At 47.6% G+C, this 24,198-nt stretch overlaps 1 protein-coding gene across 1 annotated transcript in view; it reads right to left on the reverse strand.

Annotated features, from left to right (window-relative positions):
• TESC (tescalcin) overlaps window positions 1-12,990 on the reverse strand; it is a 28,967-nt gene extending 15,977 nt beyond the window's left edge. The window contains exon 1 of the mRNA XM_033174201.1: window positions 12,673-12,990. Coding sequence (XP_033030092.1) covers window positions 12,673-12,730 — 58 coding nt within the window. The 5' untranslated portion in view covers window positions 12,731-12,990. The remainder of the gene's footprint in view (window positions 1-12,672) is intronic.
• Window positions 12,991-24,198: the final 11,208 nt, after the last annotated feature.

Genomic DNA, 24,198 nt, shown 5'->3' on the forward strand with positions numbered 1-24,198 from the left:
GAGAAGAAAAGGCTAAGGAGCAAACACTACGCCAGGCTTCCTCAACCTCGGCCTCCTTTTGAGACTACAGTTCCCATCATCCCTGACCACTGGTCCTGCTAGCTAGGGAACATGGGAGTTGTAGGCCAAAACATCTGGAGGGCCGAGGTGGGGAAGCCTGCCCTACACAGATCCGGAGTGGAGTCCCTAAGGCAGTTGGATGGTGCCTTGTAGGCCTCCTTCCAGCAACTCCTGGAGCCAAGCTGGTGCCAAACGCACTGCTCTGCTTTCCTTTGGACCACATCAGCGAGACCAAGAGGGGGTGTCTTCCGTCTGGGCAGCCCAGGACCTCCAGATACACTGCCTAGACTTGTGCTCTGGGGAGGTCACTTTGGTGCAGCTAACACAGTGATTTGACTTCACCTCTTGAGACAGACGGATGCCAGCAACAAGTCAGATTAGCAAGTCTTGCCTGCTAAAGGCATCTGAATTGTGCAAGGAATCGGAGGACCTGGATGTCTCCATCAGCACTGTTGGGTCACGGAGTACAGAATATGGTGCCTACCTCAGAATTAGAGGAAGCTGGAGGCAGAGGGAGGGTCCGATGTATACATGAATTTTTAAAGTAAGTTTCTAGCCCTCATGGTTATAGACTGAAATAAATCTCCAAAGCACATAGTCATAAGAATGTCAAGTGAGCCAAATCCTGTTCCCACAGTGGCCAACCAGATGGGAAACCGTGAAGCAGGATTTGAGCACAAGAGTGACTCTCTCCCCTTCTGCGGTTTCCAGAAATTGGATCCACAAGCATCACGGCAGCAGAGCATAGCCGCTATTGTTAGTAGCCATTGATTCTTCTTCATGAATGTATCCAATCCTCTTTTAAAGCCACACAAATATTGCAAGCAGGATCATGTATAAGTGCTCTGATACCAGCATGAGCAGAGACGATCACAAATGCATAATAAAAAGGATGTCCGGAGGGGGGCCTGTCAATTTTTCTTTCATGCCATCTTCCTGACTTGGGGTCAGGCAACCAGGGAAAGCCACAGACATCCCATTCTCCATCTTTTCAATTTCCCCCCGCCCCCTCTAATCTAATAGAAAGCCTGGCTAGCAGAGCTTCCAAATCTGCAGGCGCTCGCAGCTGCGTCCAAATAGACGCCTTACGAAACCCAAATTTGAAGATCTTGTTTATATTCAGCAGAGTGGCTTGTTAGGTATGCCAAAAGCACTTCCAATCAGACCGTTGCTGAGGATCCTGACATTTCAGGACACCTCTCTGATGATGCCTATAAATCCATGCTCACGTTAACTGCCAGCCCAGCCATTACCTAATTAACCATTGGGTAATGCAATTACTGTTAATTAGACGGGGCTGTTGCTCAAATAATAGGTTGAAACAGGAGGAGAAGCCCTTGCAGACCAAAACTTGCCATCTGGGCTCTTTCCTTGCTGGGCAGCTTTGCCCCTTCTTAACCCACGGGACAAAAAGCCTTCTCCACTTCGGACACCATTTCAGTTAATGTTGCTTTGGAGACTGACCTTTTCTCCTGTGTGCTTGCTCCTGTACTGCTGCGCCGAGGGCAGGACTCGTCCAGCTCTCAACTACAGCGGTACCTTGGTTCTCAAACTTAGTCGGTTCCAGAAGTCCGTTCCAAAACCAAGGCGCGCTTTCCCATAGAAAGCAATGCAAAACAGATTAATCCGTTCCAGACTTTTAAAAACAACCCCTAAAACAGCAATTTAACATGAATTTTACTATCTAATGAGACCGTTGATCCATAAAATGAAAGCAATAATCAATGTACTGTACTATAAAATAAATAAGACAGTATTGTACGGTAGATAATAAAAATAAAAATTATTTTTTCTTCTTACCTGCACTGATGATAGTCATAGTTTGGATGGGGTGCTTTTTATCTATTTCTGCAGTCACACAATCAAATCAATCAATCAATCAATCAATCAGTAGCTGAACTGGGTTCCACACAGTCACAAAAACAAATTAACCGAAAAAGCCTCAAAAACAAAAACCCAAAATAAATAGCAAAAACAAAAGCACTAAACTTAATCCATTCCGGAAGTCTGTTTGACTTCTGAAATGTTCAAAAACCATAGCCGACAGTCGCTTCCAAAAATGTTCGAAAACTGGAACACTTACTTCCGGGTTTTCGACGTTTCAGAACCAAGGCTTTTGAGAACTAATGTACCACTGTAATGGATTATAGAGACCCTGGAGGATCTCTAAAGCTCTCTTCTGGAGAGCCAGTGTGGTGTAGCAGTAGACTCGTAATCTGGTGAACTGGGTTTGCATCTCCGCTCCTCCACATGCAGCTGCTGGGCGACCTTGGGCTAGTCACACTTCTTTGAAGTCTTCCAGCCCCACTCGCTTCACAGAGTGTTTATTGTGGGGGAGGAAGGGAAAAGGAGAATGTTAGCCGCTTTGAGACTCCTTTGGGTAGTGATAAAGCGGGATATCAAATCCAAACTCCTCTTCTCCAAAGCGAATGCCCAGAAAAGCAGAGGTCGGGGAACCTGTGGCTCTCCAGATGTTGTGTGACCACAGGTACGAACCTTGACACAAGAAGTTGCCTTATTAAAGTCAGGTCACTGAGTCCATCAAGCTCACTACTGCCTACACGGACTGGCAGCATCTCTCCAGGATTTCAGACAGGAGTCTCTCCCAGTTGGCTGCTGGCAATCAGTGCAGGCAACACTGAGGTAGGTCCGACTGACCCCACATAAGGCAGTTTTACTAAAGCATGGGGCAGCCCAGGGCACTGGAGCCATAGTTCCTAACTTCAACCTGCGTCTACCAATCATTCCACCACCGTACATGCCCATCAGATCTCCAGGTTTTTCTCTGCAGGTCATGAGGACTAGAAACTTAGGAAAAGCAGAGATCCTCAGGTTGCTCCATAGAGCCTTCCTTTCACAGGAGCAGGTTATGCCCCGTAGTATAACAGCAGTTTTGGGGGGGTTTCCTCTTGCTTCAGAGGGATTTTGATATTTCAAGACACTCCTCAGCTCATGCTTATAAAATCTCAGTCACATGGTTGCACCCTTGTGCCATGGACACCTTCTTCTTCTTTTAATAAATGCTTATCAACAGGTGTATGTACCCTATTATTAAGGCCGAGACCAAAGACACAACCATTCATCAGAGCAACTGCTTGATTTACAGCCTTCCTGCAGGTTTAAACAACAGAGTGCCGACAAATTAAAATAAAATAAAATAAAATACTGCCACTGGGGATTTCCTTCCCTGTTTCTAAGTGATTGGTTTCTTCCACCCACTTCTGCTCCTGGAACGGCATCTGGCTGCAGCCTTTTGTCGAGTCGCCACTCCCTTCTGCCATCACCGAAGCTGGTTTTGCTCCGGCGATAGAGAGCTGGCCCTCTGAGGGCACACTTGCTTTTGCACTCCTGCAGTGCCTGTTCAACCTGTACAGGTGTGTGTGTGTGTGTGTGTGTGTGTGTGTGTGTTGTTGTTGTTGTTGTTGTTGTTGTTGTTGTTTTAAAAAGATGCAGGTTATAACATCTCTGTCACCTTTTGACCATAAAGATGCCGAGCTTGAGTGAGGCCATTGCTGCGCCCATAATGAATCATGCCCAATGAGAACTTTCCATTTTCCCTTTCTCCTTTTTATTACACATCCAGGGCGTGGGCTACTCGTTTCCTTATCTGCGGTTTGGGAACAGCTGAACTCCTTAGCCTGCAGGTACCATTGTCTAGCCAAGGGGTTTTGCATGCACTGCCCTCCACTTCTCTAAGGGTTGGACATTCCAGGGAGAGCTGGTTCGAGGCATAGATCCAGACAGTGCTTTTCTTACAAGAGGGACAGTTCCCCAGAAGCAAAAGAGCACACCCTAAAAGACTTTCTTAGGATTCTTTTTCCAGCCGGGTGCTGTAGCCACAGTGCAGAACCTCAAGCCTGAATGCGGCCCTCCAGACCTCTCTATCTGGCCCTTGGGACTCTCCTCAGGCCACGCCTCTGCTCCTCAGGCCACACCCCTCCCTGACCTTGCCTTGCACCCTCCTTGAGTGTTTTCACTTGGCTGGGATATGTCCTCGAACTCTGATAATGTTTGCCCGGATAGAGGAAAGGTGAATGTGTTTGTGGGGAGAAACTAGCCCAGGCATCCCTAACCTGCGGCCCTCCAGATGTTTTGGCCTACAACTCCTATGATCCCTAGCTAACAGGACCAGTGGTCAGGGATGATGGGAGTTGTAGTCTCAAAACATCTGGAGGGCCGGAGGTTGGGGGTGCCTGAACTAGCCTACTGTACAAAGGTGAATTGCACCTTCAATGCTCCACCCACATTTGCCTCTGGCCCCACCCACCGCTGGCATGTGGCCCCCGATTGGCTGCCCACACCTATTCCATATAACCTATTCCATATAACAAAGGCTTTCTCCTTCCTGCAACTCCCTCTTCCTCTCTGAAATGAGAACATGGGGCGCATTCTCCAGCCACCAGCTCAACTCTAGAAGCTTCATCTGACTATCAGCCAGTAATTAAGTTATGCAGAAGATACACGTCTCTTCGTTCAACACCACACAGGAGCACAGAGAGATCTCCCGACTCCCAGAGGGGTAGGCTGCTGGCTGAACTGTGTACCATGTTCAACCCACTTTGGATTTCAGAGGAAAGGTTGCTGCTCTCCCAGGTCTTTTAGTTAAGAGGAAAGGTGAGTTAAGAGGAAACACGACAAAAGTGTATAAAATTAGGACTGGCACGAAGTGAGTGGACAGAGACGAGCTTTTCCTCCCTCTCTTCTAACACTAGACCTCGCAGACCTCCAACGAAGACTTGAGGCAGATAAAAGAAAGGACCTCTTCTCACAGTTAAACTGCGGAACTCCCTCCCACAAGAAGCAGTGATGGGCACCAACTTGGATGGCTTTAAAAGAGGGTTGGACAGATTCACGGACGACCAATAAGACTATCAATGTCTACTGGTTGTGATGGCTCTGCTCTGCTTCCACCATCAGAGGCAGCAATAACATGGACCATATGGTGCAGCTGAAAAAAAGGCTCCCACAAGAGATGAAAAACTTACATGTATATACAATTAATAATAATAATAATAATAATAATAATAATAATAATAATAAAGATTAGTGGAGGCAATACTGAGCTAGATGGAGCAATGCGCCAACTGCCTGTGTTCCCAATTCACAAAATATTTTGCCACGATAAATTTACAGGGCAGCACATGGAGAGGTGGATTTTAACAAAGGAGTTCAAAGCCAGAGTGCTTCACTGTTAAAACAGCTTGCACCATCAGGAAATTCTCTCCCGTTCTTTTAAATTCAAATCTGTTGAACTATAACTCAGCAGAGCACCAAAAAGAAAAATCTCTCCATGCAACACCCATTCAAATATTTGAAGACTGTGAGCTTATCACATCTTATTTATTCTCCCTGCTCCCTGAAATGCAAACAGCAACTTGGGAGTTGCGTTTTCTTTTTTTGGGCAGGGACTCAGGCAGAGACAGAAAGCGAACCTCTTGCCACCGCATCCCTCACCGTCCTGAAGCTGCTACTTATATAACGAAGGGGCGGAAATGCAGGTTAGCAGCATCAACGCGACTCAAGTCACATAGAAGGCGTGCTCACATGTTACACTGAATGCAGGTGCCACCTGTCTCCACACACACATGCACACTGTGCGAAAAAGGGTGTACAATCACAGCTCCAACTGTTGTATACACAGGCACACCTGTTGAATGTCACCTGTGAATAAATGTAAATGTTTACAGCTCCAGTGTTTGGGCACACAGATTGTGTGGCCCTAAGATAGGACGCGGGTGGCGCTGTGGTCTAAACCGCTGAGCCTAGGGCTTGCCGATCAGAAGGTTGGCGGTTCGAATCCCCGCGACTGGGTGAGCTCCTGTTGCTCAGTCCCAGCTCCTGCCAACCTAGCAGTTCAAAAGGACGTCAAAGTGCAAGTATATTAATAGGTACCGCTCCGGTGGGAAGGTAAACGGTGTTTCCATGCGCTGCTCTGGTTCGCCAGAAGCGGCTTAGTCATGCTGGCCACATGACCCGGAAGTTGTACGCCGGCTCCCTCGGCCAGTAAAGCGAGATGAGCACCGCAACCCCAGAGTCGTCCACAACTGGACCTAATGGTCAGGGGTCCCTTTACCTTTACCTTGTAAGATAGAATTGGCTTGAAAACAGCCTTGGGTACCAAAAGCCAGCTGGAGGAAGAAGCCATCTGAGTCAACTAACCATCACCTAAGAGAGAATGTTCTATTTAGAGTGTCTTCTTTCTCGATGCACCCCACCACCATGCCTCAGCAAATCTGCTTTATTCCCAGAAGAGAAGACTGAAATAAACATTTTTTTTAAAATGGCTGAGCAAACTATTTTTTCACAAGAAAAGGGTCAGCGATGCCTGGATGGATCAGAGCAACAAGCCCCCACCACACATTTATTTGCTGCCTGTTAACTGGGCCTGGCATCCAAGCTTTGGCTAGAGATAGAAAAAGGTACGGTTTGATTTGATTCCTTATATTTCTGCACCACTTTTCATTCAAACGGATCTCAAAGCGGCTTCCAAACAAATGAACAACAGTAACAGAACAAAAGAACAGAACAGAACGTCAGAAACACAGCGTAGAGCCTATAAAACAATTTACAGATCACCAATAAGGCAATTGCAATCTATAAAACGCTATGAACCAAACAGGAGCTTTAAAAAATAAGCAAAACATCACAATTATCCCATCCAGCAAAGAGTTACATATGGTGTGAAAGGGCTCTGAGAGAGAGAGAGAGAGAGAGAGAGGAGAGCATATGAAGAGTGCTGCTGGATCAGGCCAATGGCCTGTCTAGTCCAGCAACCTCTTCTCACAGTTGCATTATTCAATGCCAGTTCAAGGTGCTTTTTTGCAGGGTGGTCTGTGAAGGATTTCCTCAGTGCTGCCCGCCCCCCCCTTTCCTGAGTGGCCCTCACCAGAACACACTATGTGAATTTATATGCAGAATATAAAAAAAAAAACCATCCCATATATTTCAGAATAAACGGGCTTCTCCAAAGTTAAGAGCATTGATTGGAGACTCCGTGGTCCCATCTACATTGTACATCTCAAGCAGCATCGTGCCACTTTAAACACACGTGGCTCCCCTCACAGAATCCTGGGAACTGTAGTTTGTTAAGGGTGCTGAGAGTTGTTAGGAGACCCCTCACAGAGCTACAATTCCCAGAGTAGTCTAGTAATTTTCTTCTGGGAACTGGAGTTCTCTGAGGGGAGAACCCAGACACAAACACACACAGGCACACCTGTTTCATACATTATTCTTTGGGAGAACTGCATCCTGAAATTGGGAGAAGTGAAAATTTCAGTGCACAGGTGTGTTTCAGTTCACATATTGTTTCAGAATATGCATATTAGGGAGGTTTGTGTCAACATCCGAACCAGACCAAATCTCTCCCCGTTCTTAATTAATTAATTAATTAATTATAATATTTATATGCCGCCCATCTGATTGGCTTGCCCCAGCCACTCTGGGTGGCTCCCAAGAGTATATTAAAAACACAATAAAACACCAAACATTAAAAACTTCTCTATGCCGTTAAAAGAGCTGCATTTCATAGTGGTTTACAAATTGAAACACTACATTTACCATTTAAACAACAACAACACCCCACACCCAACAACAGGAACAACAGAAATCGGCAACGGATGCCAAGAAAAAAACAGAGCAGAGCAAAAATTACTAATTAATTCCCTAAGGAAAGAAATGGGGTCACCTGGGGACTTTTTTGAATTGTGCTTGCTGCAGTGCCTTCAAGATTAAGAAATTGATTGTTTCCAAGGGCCTGCGAGGGCTTGGATCCCCTTCATCAGATGCACTTTGTGCCGTAATTCTTTGTTTGTTCATTTGCTGTAGTCCTTAAAACAAGAGCCTTTCTGCTGGATCAAGCCAAAAGCCAATCTGGTCCAGCATCCTGTTCTCACAATAGCCAACCAGACACCCCCCCCCCCAAAAAATGAGAAGCCCAAAAGCAGGACCCGAGCGCAGCAGAAACTCTCCCCCACTTTTGATTCCCAGCAACTGGCATTCAGAGACATGCTTGGATATTAAATTTCAAGGAAAGGCAGGATATAGTTTTTAATGGACGCAGCACATCGATGCTTAGGCACCTAAACCTGTTCCCTGCCCTCTTGGGGTGCCAGCCGTTGAGGACAGAGGCACAACAAATGCACATGCATGTGTGCGCACAGTGTGTCACACAGTACAAGGAGAGGGAATTTGGGGCCATTCAAAGGAACTGTTGGCAGTGCAGCAGCAAAGATCTTCCTGGGTGTAACTTAAGGATTCGTTCTGCCAGTGTTTTAAAGTCAATTAGCCAAGAGGGGGCCAGTGGGTGGTGTTTAGCACAGTGGCAGGACCGCCGCTGGGGCAGCGGGCACTCTGATTGGCTGAGGGGGGTTTCCTCTGTATGTTTTTTGTTTTGTTTTGTTTTGTTTTTTGTTCAGCGTTTTCTTAGTTCCTGAACTAAGAAAGCCAGATCCTCTCTGCGCCTCTCTCCTCAAATCATTTTTTTGTTTGGTTTGCTCTGTCAGCTGTTATCAAGGCTCTTCTCGACGGGGTTTGTGTCATTTAAGTGATTTTGCTAACGGGACAGACCACATATTTGGGGATGGGGGCTTGTCCAAATTTTGTGCCGATGTAATAATCAGAAATTGAAATAACCATAGCAGACCTCCTGGCTATTTTTAATTGGCTATGTTAGACATCTGCCCTTAACAGATAAGGAAATTGTCTTTCGCGTATTAAGAGCTGCCCACGTAGTGTTCTGATACCAATGGAAAAAGATAAGAACTCTGACAGGAAAAGACGGGTTAACTCAAGTCTGAGGGAGAGCAGACATGATAAAACTAATGAACTAATGAATTAAGAGTAAGAGGGAGGTCAGCTCTACAAACTGGTTTGTAGAAAAAAAAAAGTTATTTCTAATGTACTGTACTTGTCTAATAAAGTGCAGGATAATGCATATCCATATACAATCCTAATCCATAAAAATGGAAACTGTTCACTGAAGTAATATATACAACCCATTTCTAGGTGTGTATGAGATGATTGACTCGTCTCATTACTGGGAACGTATTCTGCTTCTCATTTTCTTCCAATGTCACATTTTGCTGGTATTATATCGTCAAAGTAGTAATACAGCTATTACTGTATTATGGCCATTGTGACTCTTACTACAACTCTTACTTCCGTTATCACACAGCACATAGTTCAACTATGGTGTTCACTTTCTATGATGACCATCTTCAAATAGCCGAAGGGCCGTCACATGGAAGAGGGAACAAGCTTGTTTTCTGCTGCTTCGGAGTCTAGGACCTGAACCAATGGCTTCAAGTTACAAGAAAGGAAATTCCAACCAAATGCTAGGAAGAAATTTCTGGCAGTAAGAGCTGTTTGACAGTGGAACCGTCTCCCTCGGAAAGTGGGGGGCTCTCCTTCCTTGGAGGTTTTAAAGCAGGGGTTGGATGGCCATCTGTCACGAATGCTTTAGCAGAGATTCCTGCGTTGCAGGGGGTTGGACTAGATGACTCTTGGGTCCCTTCCCACTCTAAGATTCTATGATTCTCTCACTCATAACACCAGAACTTGTGGGCATCCGATGCCACCAAATGTGGAGATAGAGCATAACCATCATGGCTAGTAGCCGTCGATAGCCCTCTCCCCCATGAATTTGTCCATTTCACTTTCAAATACATCCAAAACAAACAAAAAAATATTCATTCCAGTAGCACCTTAGAGACCAACTAAGTTTGTTCTCAGTATGAGCTTTCGTGTGCATACACACTTCCTTTTAATGCAGCTCAATGTGGTGCCTTCCATAGTTCCAGTATCTTAAGAAGTGTGTATGCACACGAAAGCTCATACCAAGAACAAACTTAGTTGCTCTCTAAGGTGCTACTGGAAGGAATATATATTTTTTGTTTGTTTTGTTTTGACTATGGCAGACCAACACAGCTACCTACCTGTAACTAAATACATCCAAGTTGGTGGCCTTCACTGCCTCCTGGGGGAGAGAGTTCCACTGTAGGCTGTGGACTTTCTTTCCTCTGCCCTAAATCTTCCAACAGCACCGAGTTGAACTATGAAACTTGTTCCCACACAGGAGTCAGGGATGGCCACCAGGTTAGGTGGCTTTAAAGGAGCATTGGACAAAATTCATGGAGGACCAGGCTATTGATGGCTACCAGCTTCTGAATACCAGTTGCTGGTGGGGAGAGTGCTCTTGCACTCAGGTCCTGCTTGCAAGTTTCCCATTCAGGCATCTGGTTGGCCACTGTGACAGCAGGATGCTGGACTTTATGGGCCATTGGCCTGATCCAACAGGCTCTTCTTAGGTTCTTCCCACTATTAAAAGGGAACCTTTGGCCCTCTAGGCATGCTTGGACTCCATCAACCTCAGCTGGCATGGCCAATAATAGCCAAGGGATGATGGGAGCTGCAGCTCAACCCTAAGAGGGCCACAGGTTCCATTCTGTTTCCGACCAGCTTTCCTATGTCTACAAATGGAATCTGCAGCTGGTTGCATAGCGTGGGTTGCTGGCACCCGGGGTGAGGAAAGTGTTGTGCATGCCTGGTGGACTGGGCAGCCGGGGTGGGACCGTGTACCAGGGGGGTACGCTGTCAGGGTGAACAGAGCCCACCTCCAACAGGCTCCTCGTCCGCTGCCTCCATCCACCTGCCCACTAAACCCACCCGCCTGCCGCCGTGCCTCAGCTGCCAGGGCTCTGTGCCTTTTGTGAGGGCACCCTCTTAAAAATGTGCACCCAGGGCCATGACTCCTTGCCCCCCCATGCTACCCCTCTGTCTGCAACATAATGTGGCCATTGGGGAGGATTCTATTCAGGGTTCTAGTTGACCATAGCTCAGTGGCAGAGCATGTGCCTTGTATGCAGGAGGCCCCGGGTTCCAGGCCCAGCAACTCAAGGCAGGCCTGGGAGACAGAAAGCCTGCCTGAAACCCAAGACAGCAACTGCCAGTCAGTGTAGGCAATATTGATCTACGTCGACTGTTGAGGGCCACTTCCTTATTCTGTTTTTTCTTCTACCCCCAACTACCTTCTTGGAAATTTGGCTTTTCTTTTTTCGGATTACGTTTTGCGGTTCTCAAATGAACCAACAGCGCCACTGTGCATTAGACACCTGAGAGAGACTGCCTTGGCTATTAAGTTTGCAAGATGGCAGGAAGTGTGATAAGCTTACTGGGTTTTGTCAAAGCCTTTTTGATGTCTCAAGTATTATGGGCCAGACATTGAACCCTCCCTAACCCTGTTCTGGCCCTCCTGTCACTAGACACCAACCAAGACCCGCCCTCCCTTATACAGGAGACCCAGCTGCCAGGTTGCGTTTACCTCTACCCATCTAGAAATCACCTCCCCATGATCTGGCTCTTTCCAAGCATATAACACAACACAAAAGGGCCAAACGGAACACGATCGTTTTGACAAAGCATGGCTCCCATAGATCAGCTATACAAACCAAAGTAATGTTGATGTCACACCAGCTTCTCGCTGTTAATTATGGAAAAGCTATGTCATGGGCAGTTGAAGCCTTGGCAATTTGGTTATTTGACAGTGTCCTCACTCAATGTTCCCTTCTTAATGTGACTGAGATACGCATGTAACACTACAGGGTTTGTCGGAGCTGATGAATGTCATTTTATGATAAAAACCATATCTATACTCCTAAAGGTAAAAGGACCCCTGACCACTAGGTCCAGTCGCGAACGACTCTGGGGTTGTGGCGCTCATCTCGCTTTATTGGCCGAGGGAGCCGGCGTACAGCTTCCGGGTCATGTAACCAGCATGACTAAGCTGCTTCTGGCAAACCAGAGCAGCGCACGGAAACGCCGTTTACCTTCCCGCCAGAGTGGTACCTATTTATCTACTTGCACTTCGTGCTTTCGAACTGCTAGGTTGGCAGGAGCTGGGACTGAGCAACGGGAGCTCACCCCGTTGCAGGGATTCAAACCACTAACCTTCTGCTCGGCAAGCCCTAGGTTGGCCCACAGCGCCACCCATGTCCCATTTATACTCCTATATACATTTAAATGCAAGCCTTTCAACACGCAGCCCCCATTGGAAGATTTGTAGTCCAGGGTGAATGGGTTGGCGAGTGACATGTGTGGCAGCAACAGCCCTCTGTGTGTGTGTGTGTGTGTGTGTGTGTGTGTGTGTGTCTATATATCTTCATATAGAAGTATGTAAGATACAAATGCATAACTCCAGGCTCTGAACAGAAAAGCAGGTTGCACATGCCACCAAGCACTCAGAAAGCCCGAACCGCAGCCTGCAGACACAAAACGCTTTGCGAAACTGGTGGTCTCCTTTGGCAAACTTCCTCTTCCCCCCAGCTGAGCGGCTTCTGCTAGATGCCATCACTTGCACGCACGGACACCGCCAGGATTTCACACACATTGCCGAAAGATAAGCCCTCCTCCTCTCACCCACAGAGGAAAAAGCCCGGAGTTGCTCAAGCTGTCAAGCCACATTCTTGCGCCAAGGATCAGCTGCCCTTGGGATGTGCAGGGAGTGGGGGGGGGAAGGGAAAGAGGGAGAAAGCGCAAAACCCCTCTCTTCCCAAGTCCGTCAGGGGAAGGAGGTCACTGGGGAGCGACGAAAGGAAAGTTTAGCAGCTGTATACTCACAGCCCGTCTTGTCTGCAAGCTCCTGGATTTCGTCCGGCACCGAGTGGGAAGAGCCCATCTCTGCAAAGGCGGTCGCAGCTCTGGGTAAAATCCAGGGCCCCGGACGTGGAGGGAGAGATGAACAGCCGAAGTGCAGGCAAGTTCAGGAGAGTCCCGGGCGAGTCACAAATCAGCAGCGCCGGCGCAAGAATGCAGAGGGACTGACTGCAGGTGCAGCCTCAGCTACATCAGCCAAGACTTCCTTGCAGGGGCTGGCGAGTTTTAAATCTCGAGGAAGCAGGAGCCACTAATAGAGAAGGAGGGAGAGAGAGAGAAGGCTCCCTCAGGGTCCAAGAGCCGTCCACGCTCCGAGGCACACCTGAGGAACCCAGCGCTGATTTCTCTCGCCATCACCAAAGCCAACCCCACTGGGAACGCGCTGTCTTCTGTTTGTTCCACGCAAAAATCTCCTGGGGGAGGCAGTCATGGTAACAAGGAAAGCGCCACACCGCATCCGGCACTTGAGGAACTGGCAGATATTTATCTGCTTTAGCCACTAGCCCTTACAATTTACTGCATCCCCGCTTGGTTGAGCGTGAAACTCTTGATCTCAGGGTCAGGGGTTCGAGCCCCACTTTGGGCAAAAGATTCCTGCATTACCGCGGTGTGTGTGTGTGTGTGTGTGTGTGTGTGTGTGTGTGTGTGTTGGACTAGATGACCCTTAGGGTCCCTTCCAACTCTATGATTCTATGCTGTACATGTTTCCTAAAACATTTCAAAACAAGGACGCAAGAAGGGTCCTGGTGGATGAGGCCCGAGGCTTACTCAATCCACCATCTTGTTGTCACCTTGGCCAGCCAGATGCCTCTGGGATGGCACGCCTGAAAGCAGCATCCGAGCCCCACAACGCTCTCTCAACTTGCTAGGAATCATGAGGCATTCTGCTTCCAACAAGGGGGCAGAACATAGACATCGTGCCTGCAAGCAGGATCCGACCGCAAGAGCGCTCTCTCTTCCTATGGCTTCCAGCAACTGGCATTCAGAAGCATTGCTGCCTCGGACTGTGGAGACACACTAAAGAACCATAGAGTTGGAAGGGACCCCCGAGGATCATCTAGCTCGACCCCCTGCAATGCAGGAATATGCAGCTGTCCCATACGGGGATCGAACCGGCAACCTTGGAGTTATCAGCACCATGCTCTAACCGACTGAGCTATCCCAGCCATTGTGTTTTGTAGCCATTGACAGCCGTCTCCTCCATGAATTGGTCCAGCCCTCTTTTAAAACCATCCCCGCTGGGGGCTGCTGTCATGACATTTTGCGGGAGCCACTTCTGCAGTGGCCAACCAGGTGCCCGTGGGAAACCTCCGAGCAGGATCTGAGCATGAGAGCACTCTCCCCTCCTGTGGCTTCCAGAGCCAACAACAGGCAGAGCCATGCCAATTGGTTGTAGGAAGGCAGGCAGGCTGGTGGGGACTGGCTGGGGGGATGTTGAGATTGGTGGGGCAGTGCCCCCATCTGCCCTAATGAACAGCCTCCGGTGAGATCAGTTAAGAGACGGCCTCTATCCTAAGGGTTTCAAGGAGGAGAATGGGGGGGGGGGCAGAGTGTACCGGTAGTTTGTTTGTATCTTAGGGCTGGAGGACTCTTAATCACTTTCAGTTTCTCCTTTTCATTTGTTAAGCTCGGTTCTCCATATCAGTTTATAGTTAAAGCCTCATCAGCATTTCAGTGTGAATTACTTCCGAAAGACACATTTCTGCATGCAGTTTTGCCTAATGTACATGTTTTTGCAAAGCCATCTCCCCTAGCTTATGCATTTTGCCTGCTGTTTTCATTTCATATATGGCCAGGACCCATGTTATCTGAAAGATCATTATCTCCCTTTATGAACTTGAGAGCCAGTGTGGTGTAGTGGTTAAGAGTGGTATACTCATAATCTGGGGAACCGGGTTCGCGTCTCCACTCCTCCACATGCAGCTCCTGGGTGACCTTGGGCTAGTCACACTTCTCTCAGCCCCACTCACCTCACAGAGTGTTTGTTGTGGGGGAGGAAGGGAAAGGAGAATGTTAGCCGCTTTGAGACTCCTTCGGGTAGTGAAAAGCGGGATATCAAATCCAAACTCTTCTTCTTCTTCTTCTTCTTCTTCTTCTTCTTCTTCTTCTTCTTCTTCTTCTTCTGAGAGAAGGGGCTGCAGCCATTGAAGCTGCATGGTGCTGGGCAAGGCCTCCTCCTGACGTTGCACGCATGATGTCATAGGTGTGTGTCATGCATCACGTGTGTGATGCCACATGTGCGACGCAACGCTACCCCCAAGCCTTTGGCCCAACGCAGCGCCTCTGGCTAGGTAGCTTGGCCTTTCAACACAAACTGAATCTAATTTCTCCTTCCCTTTAGCCCCTGGTCCAGCCATGCCACCCACCCTGGGCTATTATGCCACCATTCCTCTTGTCTGTAGACTTCTAAAAGCTTCCCCTTCCCCTTCTCCTCCTCCTTTCAGCTGCTGCTTTTGGAAGTGCAAAAACATTTTAGGAGAAGCTCAAGGAAGAAGCAGATGATCAAGTCTCTGCCTCTGCCAATAAGTCTTCCTCTGCAATTTGTTTCTTGGCCTCTTGCCCGCTTGTCTAGAGAGAATTAGGGAACACGCTGTTTCAATGGTGCAGGAGACTGAAAAACAAAACTTTGCAGCCTTTTTTTGTTCTAAATGAAGCTTGTGATGTTCAAGAGAAGGGGCGTGGCCTACCTTTTAGGCCCAGCGTGCCAGGTTGGTGACTGTCCCCAGCCCCGTGTAGGATTGGTGGGCGGGACAACCCACCTGTCAATTACCCAGCATGATGATAGACAGCTGGGTTGTTCCGCCCACCTGCCAAAGTCCCTTGTGCGGTGTTTCCCAACTGCCTGATCCGCTATTCACCTGACAGAGCGACGTTTCTCAGAGTGGTTTGACAGTTAGTCCCTCTTAGCTGGGGATTCTGGGAATTGTGAGGGGGAAACAGGGGTTTTTCCTAACATCTCTCAGAACCCTTATCAAACTACAATTCCAATAATAATAATAATAATAATAATAATAATAATAATAATAATAATATATTTATTTATTTATTTATACGCCGCCCATCTGGCTGGGCCTCCCCAACCACTCTGGGCAGCTTCCAACAGAATGTTAAAATACAATAATCTATTAAACATTAAAAGCTTCCCTAAACAGGGCTGCTTTCAGATGTCTCCTAAAAGTCTGGTAGTTGGTTTTCTCTTTGACATCTGGTGGGAGGGTGTTCCACAGGACGGGTGCCACTACTGAGATGGCCCTCCGCCTGGTTCCCTGTAACTTGGCTTCTCATAGCGAGGGAACTGCCAGAAGGCCCTCGGCGCTGGACCTCTGTGTCCGGGCAGAACGATGGGGGTGGAGACGCTCCTTCCAGTGTGGTGTAGTGGTTAAGAGCGGTAGACTCGTTATCTGGGGAACCGGGTTCGTGTCTCCGCTCCTCCACATGCAGCTGCCGGATGACCTTGGGCTAGTCACACTTCCCTGAAGTCTCTCAGCCCCACTCACCTCACAGAGTGTTTGTTGTGGGGGAGGGAGGGAAAGGAGAATGTTAGCCGCTTTGAGACTCCTTTGGGTAGTGAAAAGCGGGATATCAAATCCAAACTCTTCTTCTTCTTCTTCTTCTTCTTCTTCTTCTTCTTCATGATTCTTTGGGGGAAGCTGTGATGGGCAGACCGCTGGGTCAACCTTCAGGACACTCTCAGCCAACCACAGCAGGGATGAGAAGCGTCCCATCAGGCAGGAGAGAGGATGGAAAAGGCTCATTTTGACAGATTAACTGCCAGATAGGGCCTGGCTAGGAAAGCAGTTTAGGGAGCTTAGGGGTTTGTCCAATACGATAAGCCTGACAAAATCCCTCAGGTAGAGGGAAGGTCCTAGAAGTTGGCTAGAGCTGTTTTACAGGCACAGTAAAGCTGGTAACACATTCTAGGGAGCAATAGATTTCTGAGAAATCGTTTTGCTGAAGGGGCTGAAAAGCAAAGTTCTCATTTAAGCCTGCAATACCATTTTATGACGGACCCTAACCATTGTGCCTTTACTAGTGACACTGTTCAGCGCTATCCCTCACGGAAAGCTTTTTAATTAAAGTACACTTGCATTTTTGATGCAGCTAAGCTTTAACTGGGAATAAGTTGCCTTAGGAACTCCGAGTCCTTGCTGCAGATTCTTAGTGTGCGCTGCCACTCAGAGAAAACCGCTCCTGGGTCATGTTGCCTTGCTCCCGTGTTCACTGAGGGAGTTGGTTGCAGAAGTTGGTTGCTGTTTAAAATGCTATGATACTGCTTTAAATGCATAGTGCTGAGAGGGCCTGTGGTGTGGGAGGAAAGGGTTCATTCCCCCTTCCTGCAGGCTATTTTAAAAGATGTAACACCGAACAGCATTTAGCATAAGAAGAGTTTGGCCTTTACAGACTACAAAAATATTCCTTTGATATTTTTTTTTTTAAGAAAAAAGATGGCAGAAGAAGGAGCTATTTATGGAAACAACACAAAGCACAAGTCCTATCAAAAGTATGCTAGAAATACAAATAAAGGTTTCAAAAATGACTCTCAGTGGTGTGCCGTTTGGGCACTGCGTGGAGATTGTGCGGTTCAGTGGTTAGAGCACTGGACTGGGAGACCAGGGTTCTAATCCTCACTCAACCACGAAGCCCACTGGATTATTCTGGGCCAGTCACTGCCTCTCAGCCTAGCCTACCTTGCAGGGTAGTTGTGGGGACTGAACGAGGGGGGGGAGAGCCATGCCCACCACCTTGAGCAACTTGGAGGAAAAAGGTAGGATTTGAATGCAATCAAATAAATAAATGGCATTTTATTGCTTGCATGTACACATTTGCACACATGGGACGCGGGTGGCGCTGTGGGTTAAACTACAGTGCCTAGGGCTTGCCGATCAGAAGGTTGGCAGTTCGAATCCCTGCAGCGGGGTGAGATCCCGTTACCTGGTCCCAGCTCCTGCCAACCTAGCAGTTCGAAAGCATGTCAAAGTGCAAGTAGATAAATAGGTACTGCTCTGGTGGGAAGGTAAACAGTGTTTCTGTGCACTGCTCTGGTTTGCCAGAAAGCGGCTTAGTCATGCTGGCCACATGACCTGGAAGCTGTACGCTGGCTCCCTCAGCCAGTAAAGCGAGATGAGCGCCGCAACCCCAGAGTCGTCCGTGACTGGACCTAATGGTCAGGGGTCCCTTTACCTTTTACACATTTGCACACAGGTGAGTTAAAGAGAAGAAGAAGAAGGAGAAGGAGAAGGAGAAGGAGAAGGAGAAGGAGAAGAAGAAGAAGAAGAAGAAGAAGAAGAAGAAGAAGAAGAAGAAGAAGAAGAAGAAGCAGAAGAAGAAGAAGTTTGGATTTGATATCCCGCTTTTCACTACCCGAAGGAGTCTCAAAGCGGCTACCATTCTCCTTTCCCTTCCTTCCTGAGGTGAGTGGGGCCGAGAGACTTCAAAAAAGTGTGACTAGCCCAAGGTCACCCAGCAGCTGCATGTGGAGGAGCGGAGACAAGAACCCGGTTCCCCAGATAACGAGTCTACCGCTCTTAACCACTACACCACACTGGCTCTCGAAGAAGAAACTTCACAAACAGCCCCCTTCATTGCTTTGATATCTACAGACCTTCGGGGGGGGGGGGAATCATTTGACTTCCTAGCTCACATCCTAAACCAGGGTTCAGCAACCTTTTTCAGCCATAGGCTGGTCCACCATCACTCAGACCATGTGGTGGGCCGGACTATATTTTTTAAAAAAATAATGAACAAATTCCTATGCCCCACAAATAACTCAGAGATGCATTTTAAATAAAAGCACACATTCTACTCATGTAAAAACACGCTAATTCCCAGACCGTCCACGGGCTGGATTGAGAAGGCGCTTGGGCTGCATCTGGCCCACGGGCCTTAGGTTGCCTACCCCTGCCCTAAACCCACCTGGTGGTGATGTTTCAGGGATTACTAGCTCATGAGATGACTCCTTGCCCACAAGATGTACAACGACTCTAGGTCCATAGACACAAGCTATGTCACTGCTCCTTGGTCCAGATCTCTTGGTGTCAGCTCTGTTGAGGACTGTGTGTCCCAACCTTCTCCTCTGGTTTCTTCAGCCGGTCTCCCTCCAGAGGAACCCTCAAGGAGATCCTCAACAAGGTCCCCAACCTGTGGGGATTCTGGTTCATCCTTCGAGAATTCAGCACCTGGTACTGGGTCAAGTGTAGACATCAAAAAGGCAGGGGTGAGGAACCTATGGACTTCTGCATGTTTCTGGACTACAACTCCCATCATCCCTGGCCTTTGAGCTATGCTGGCTGGGGCTGATGGGAGTTGGAGCCCAAGCACATCTGGAGGATCACCAGTTTCCCACCCCTTGTCTAACTGTTGCTGTACAAGGAACGGGGAAGGGTGCTATCCGGAACTGGCAGAGCTGTGGTGGAGTCCCAGATGCCCCAGGGGAACCCATGAATGCGAACAATGGAGATTTGAAAAATGTAAGGGTAGAGAGATTTAGGAAATTGGAAAGGTAGGGATCAAGTAATACTTACCTGTCCTGAAAAGGTGAGGCAGTGTTGGCTCTCTGAGTTCCACAGGAACCTGCAGGTGCAAGGTTGTGACTGTATGCTGGGGTCCTAGCAGATGTTAGGCACAAGATATTTGGTGGCTAGTGTCCTTGGGTATCCATGATGGGTGAGCATTGAGGAAAAGGCTCAGGTTATGATGGAGTGTCTCAAAGCAGGTCGCCCTACTCTCCAGCTTTTTTTCTTTTGGTAAATAATTTTTATTTGACTTTAAGAAGACATAAACATATAACAAAAGCAATTAAAAAACCATATAAAGAGATTACTCTGAATCTCAGGATCCCACCCCATCCCCTCCATGGGTCCTAATGACAATGTTTACAACCGCATATCAGTTCGTTACCCAAATTTTTTATCCATCTAAATTGTCCATGTTTTTGGTTACTTTACAAGTGCGGTTAAAATTGTTAGGATATTGGTACAGACCGAGCTGCAAAAGCAGCAGCAGCGAGGCTGATATGACTTGTGTTTTTCCCATGAGAAAGACAGTTGTTTTGTCTTTCTCTCAACCATGTGATATCTTTACTTTCACTTTCAGTTCTGGCTTGAGAGAGATGCTAGATGCATTATGCTCTGACTTACTGAGCTGGCAAGCAGAGACACACTCTGCATCTTATCTACAATAAAATAGTTTAGCCTTAATGGCTTGTGTGTGTTGTTCTTCACACTGGGGAACAATCGCATATCAATGTGCCACTGGACTTGAGTAGCCAGGAGTGCACCCAGGCTTCGTCCCTACCTGGGGGGGGGGCAGTCTCACAACTTGCCCCAGCGGGACGTTTGCTAACAAAAACCCTGCTGATATTTTCATCTGCTTACTATGGTCTCTTAAATACATTATAATTTTTTCTCCCATTCTTTTTTGAAGTTCTTGTCCTCTTGGTTTCTGAGCTTCCCAGTTAATGTTGCCATTTCAGCATAGTCCATCAACTTGGTTTGCCATTCTTCCTTGGTCAGATTGGTTTCCTCCTTCCATCTCTACTCACCAGCTCTTAGAACCCTCCTAATGTGATAAAAAAAGAAAACAGGAAGAGCTTTGCTTGTGAAAGCGATATGCTTCCCTGAAAGGGGTCCTGACTCAACACAAGAAAAATAACATACTGTACTTTTCCGTGTATAAGACTAGGTCCCCCCCCCATAAAATAAGGTTAGAAATTAGGGGGGGGATCTTATACATGGGGGCAATCCTCCCCACATTTTCTAAAATTGGAGTTCCCAAAAGTAGGGGGCATCTTATACATGGGGGCGTCTTATAGACGGAAAAATAGGGTACCTGTATGGGAGACGAGAGAAAAGGGAGGGAGAGCTGCTCCTACGTCTCCTATAAGGAGACGAGAGAAAAGGGAGGGAGAGCTGCTCCTACAAAATGTCTGGGGCTGATGGGAGTTGTAGTCCCAAGCCTCTGGAGGGCACCGGATTGGGGAAGGCCACCACGCACCGAAAGAATACGAAGGATTTGGTGCTGTTTGAATCACATGCTGCAGATGTTCCAGCAAAGGTTTCCAGGAAGCCTCTAGTGCACATTCGGTCTGCTGAGCAACTTTTCCCTCTCTCTGCCCATCAACCAACGGTGCTGCTATTTGAACAGAGGCCAGGTTTGCCTGTGGCAGGAGCAAGGGACTGCAGCAACGATGCAGTCCTTGCATGCCAGTTAAGGAAGAAGGCGAGAAAGGGAGGGTGAGGTTGCATAATTGAAGCATTCCTGATTCGATGGGATGCAGCTTACAGGGTAGGGTCACGTCCACATTCTTAACGCTGCCAAGCACGGAAGAAAGCAAAATAAAATAAAAGTTGTTCTACCGTGTGTAAACAAGAACACTGGAATTGCCGTGTACCGAGTCAGACCATTGGTCCACCTTGCTTAGCATTGTCTACAGTGGTGTGGGGTCAGTGGATTAGGGGGACTAGGCTAAATGTTCCCCTGGGTATATGGAGGAGGACCTGCCCTCTTGACTGCATAAACACACACACACACACACACACACACCCTCCTTGATTTCAGAATGCTGCAAAGCACAGGCTGCTGAAGAGATTTCTCCAAAGGGGAGATGGAGAACAGCTTCCCCCGACTGTCCAGTTAAAGTTACAGGTACGATCTGAAGAAGTGTGCATGCACACGAAAGCTCATACCAAGAACAAACTTAGTTGGTCTCTAAGATGCTACTGGAAGGATTTATTTTTATTTTTATTATTATTTGTCCAGTTAAAGATCAGCCCTAAGTGGAGAGTTGAAAGTCTGGGGCAAAGCCAACTATCTCTCTCTTTCTCTCTGCTACGCTAAATCACTCCCTCTAATAGCAAACACAGGCGATGAGTGCCAACAGAACTCGAGCCAGCAAGGGGGCTGCTTAAGAGGACAGACGTGACTGGTGTCTTCACAGAAAGCTTGCCGTTTTCAGAAGTAAAAAAAAAAAAAAGCAAACAAAGGGTTTGCTTCTCCCAGAGCAGTCCAAGGAAGGCTGAGGATGTTTGGCAGCCACAGAATGATGACCTGTTGGAAAAGAAAAATCGAAAACAAGAGGGAAGGTAGTGGAATGCCCTGCTCATGGCTAACTGTGTGCCAACATGAATAAAATATTGGGGGCGGGGGCAGGATAAGCCCTGTCTACAAGATGCGGCACATGCACACCATTTGAATGGCAATGACCATCAACTTTGGGTGGGGTGGTCCCCTCAAATATTTTATTGGGGGGGGGGTTGGCTCCTACAGGTGCCACATAGCTGGTCCAGTGTGCTGTGATTTGGCCAGCTGGTGGAGTCTCATTGAAGGATGCCATCCCATTACTAGAGATGAAGCAAGATTCTCAGTACAGTCATTTTTTGGTATGTCCAAATGTTGCAGGCGAGGCCTGTGGATGGCCATCTGCCTGGGATTATTGTAAGGAAGCGATCATTTAGCACGGCATCTTCACTGTACTTTTTTAATCAAGCAAGCTTACCTGGACATAGAGAAGTGACGTGTGTTTTATCTCTTTTAAGCTGCTGTTGGTGTTCATCATCCTTTGAATATTTTTTAAAACCCATTTTTTAAAAACTGGTTTCAATCAATAATTTTAATGGGTTGGTTTTATACATACATACATACTGGTACATACATACATACCAGTACATGCATGCATACATACATACATACATACATAGCAAACAGTTTAGAGTTTTGCTTACAATCAAGCAGTATATAAATTTTGTTAGTAAGATAAATAAATTCTGTTAAGCAGGAGGTTAAACTACATAGATGGCCTCCCAGGTCCCTTACAGCCCTTGGGAAATCTAACCAAATGGGACCAGCTCCACAACATTTTTCATTCTTTCCGAAACTAATGCACACCCGCAGTTGGAGGCAGTAACGCTTCTGAATACCGGGTGCCGAAAACCACAGGAAAAGAGAGTGCTGCTGAGCTCAGGTCCAAGATGCAAGCTTCCTACAGACATCTAAGTTGGCCACTGTGAGAACTAGATGGGGCATTGGCCTGATCCAGCAGACTCTTTTTACACTCTTACTCTGAGCTGTTTGGAGGAAGGAACCAAAACAAGGAATAAACTAATATGAAATTTGGGAAGAGCTGATAGGAGACGGATCAAATGGCTTCAGGAGCCAGACCAGGAGCGCAGACGAGAGGCTCCTCTCGCTAACCTAATCAATGGCACAATAATGCATGGCAAACAACCAGGGGCTCAGAGGGCCGTGAGATCCGATGACTGGCATACTTTGCGATCTGTTGCAATGTTTTCCTATAGTTCTGCATGCATGTCATCTCTCATGCCCGGCCCTCACATCTAAGCACAGCACCATCCAAAACCTGCTTTGCTCACATGGCAACATCCTCCTGACTAGCAAGGAGAAATTAATTATGCCGTCAAAACACGGAAATCTGCTTACTAAGGCACTCTTTCTTGCCTATCTCTGGTTCCAAACACCATCATAACAAGACAGGTTTCCTGGAAGATACAAGGCAGCATGTCTGAGGAATCTGCCTCCCATGTCAGTTTGTTGAGGGGTGTTTTGACAGGGGAGAAGTGTGAAATTGCGCTTGCCGGCCTGTCAGGGCAGGCAAGGAGCTGTCAGTTTCTGTATCATCTGCAGGGTGCAGGCACCCTCCCTTCCAGTGAATTCCTTATCTTATTGCTCCAAACACTTGTGGCATGCTGACTTCCGCGTGCTGTTGGGCTGTTGGGCAGAGCATCCCTCTTCATTGCCAAGCGCGAGGGCAAAATTCTGCACGTATGAGGAGAGGGAACCCCCCCTTCCAACAATTCCACTGGCGCCAAACCACAGTCCTTCCAGTCTATTTGTAGCAGAACCAGACAAAGAAAACAGCAAGTACTTATCCTCCCTGCTTTGAAGTTTGGGGTCAGACTTGGACCTGGGAGACTGGAGTTCTATTCCCTAGGCTATAAAATCCACTGGGTTACTTTGGGCCAGACCACTGTCTCTCAACCTAGCCTACTTCACAGGGTTGTTGTGAGGACGAAATGGGAAGGGGGGGGAACCAATGTATGCCACCTCGAGCTCCTTGGAGGAAAGGTGGGATATCTTCCTATAGACATAAAAACGTAAGGCTGTTGTCATGCTGCAGTTTGCTTGGCTGCCAGTAGGTGGCCACATCAAGTGCAGCATGGTAACAGGTCAGGCAAGTGAGCAAGCAGCACATGGGCCAGGCAGCAGGGTTTCGGGTGACCTGTGAGGGGATAGGCGAGGGGCTGGGCGAGGTGTAAAGAGTTTAGTCAAAGGGAGGGGAGGTTGGCCATGTGTGGGAGAAGGGAGGTTGGTAAAGTGCTTGGTCGGTAGGCAGGGTTGGAGAGCAGAGTGAGAAGTCCCTAGTAAATACAATAAATATCTAAAATATAATAATAGTGTTTAGCAGATCCAAATACCTAACGAAGTCCATCCAGGGAAACCTGGTATGCTGTAGTGTAGAAAGAGTCAGACCGAGAC

The sequence above is a fragment of the Lacerta agilis genome, chromosome 17 (assembly GCF_009819535.1).
Source record: "Lacerta agilis isolate rLacAgi1 chromosome 17, rLacAgi1.pri, whole genome shotgun sequence".
NCBI classification, from domain to species: domain Eukaryota; kingdom Metazoa; phylum Chordata; class Lepidosauria; order Squamata; family Lacertidae; genus Lacerta; species Lacerta agilis.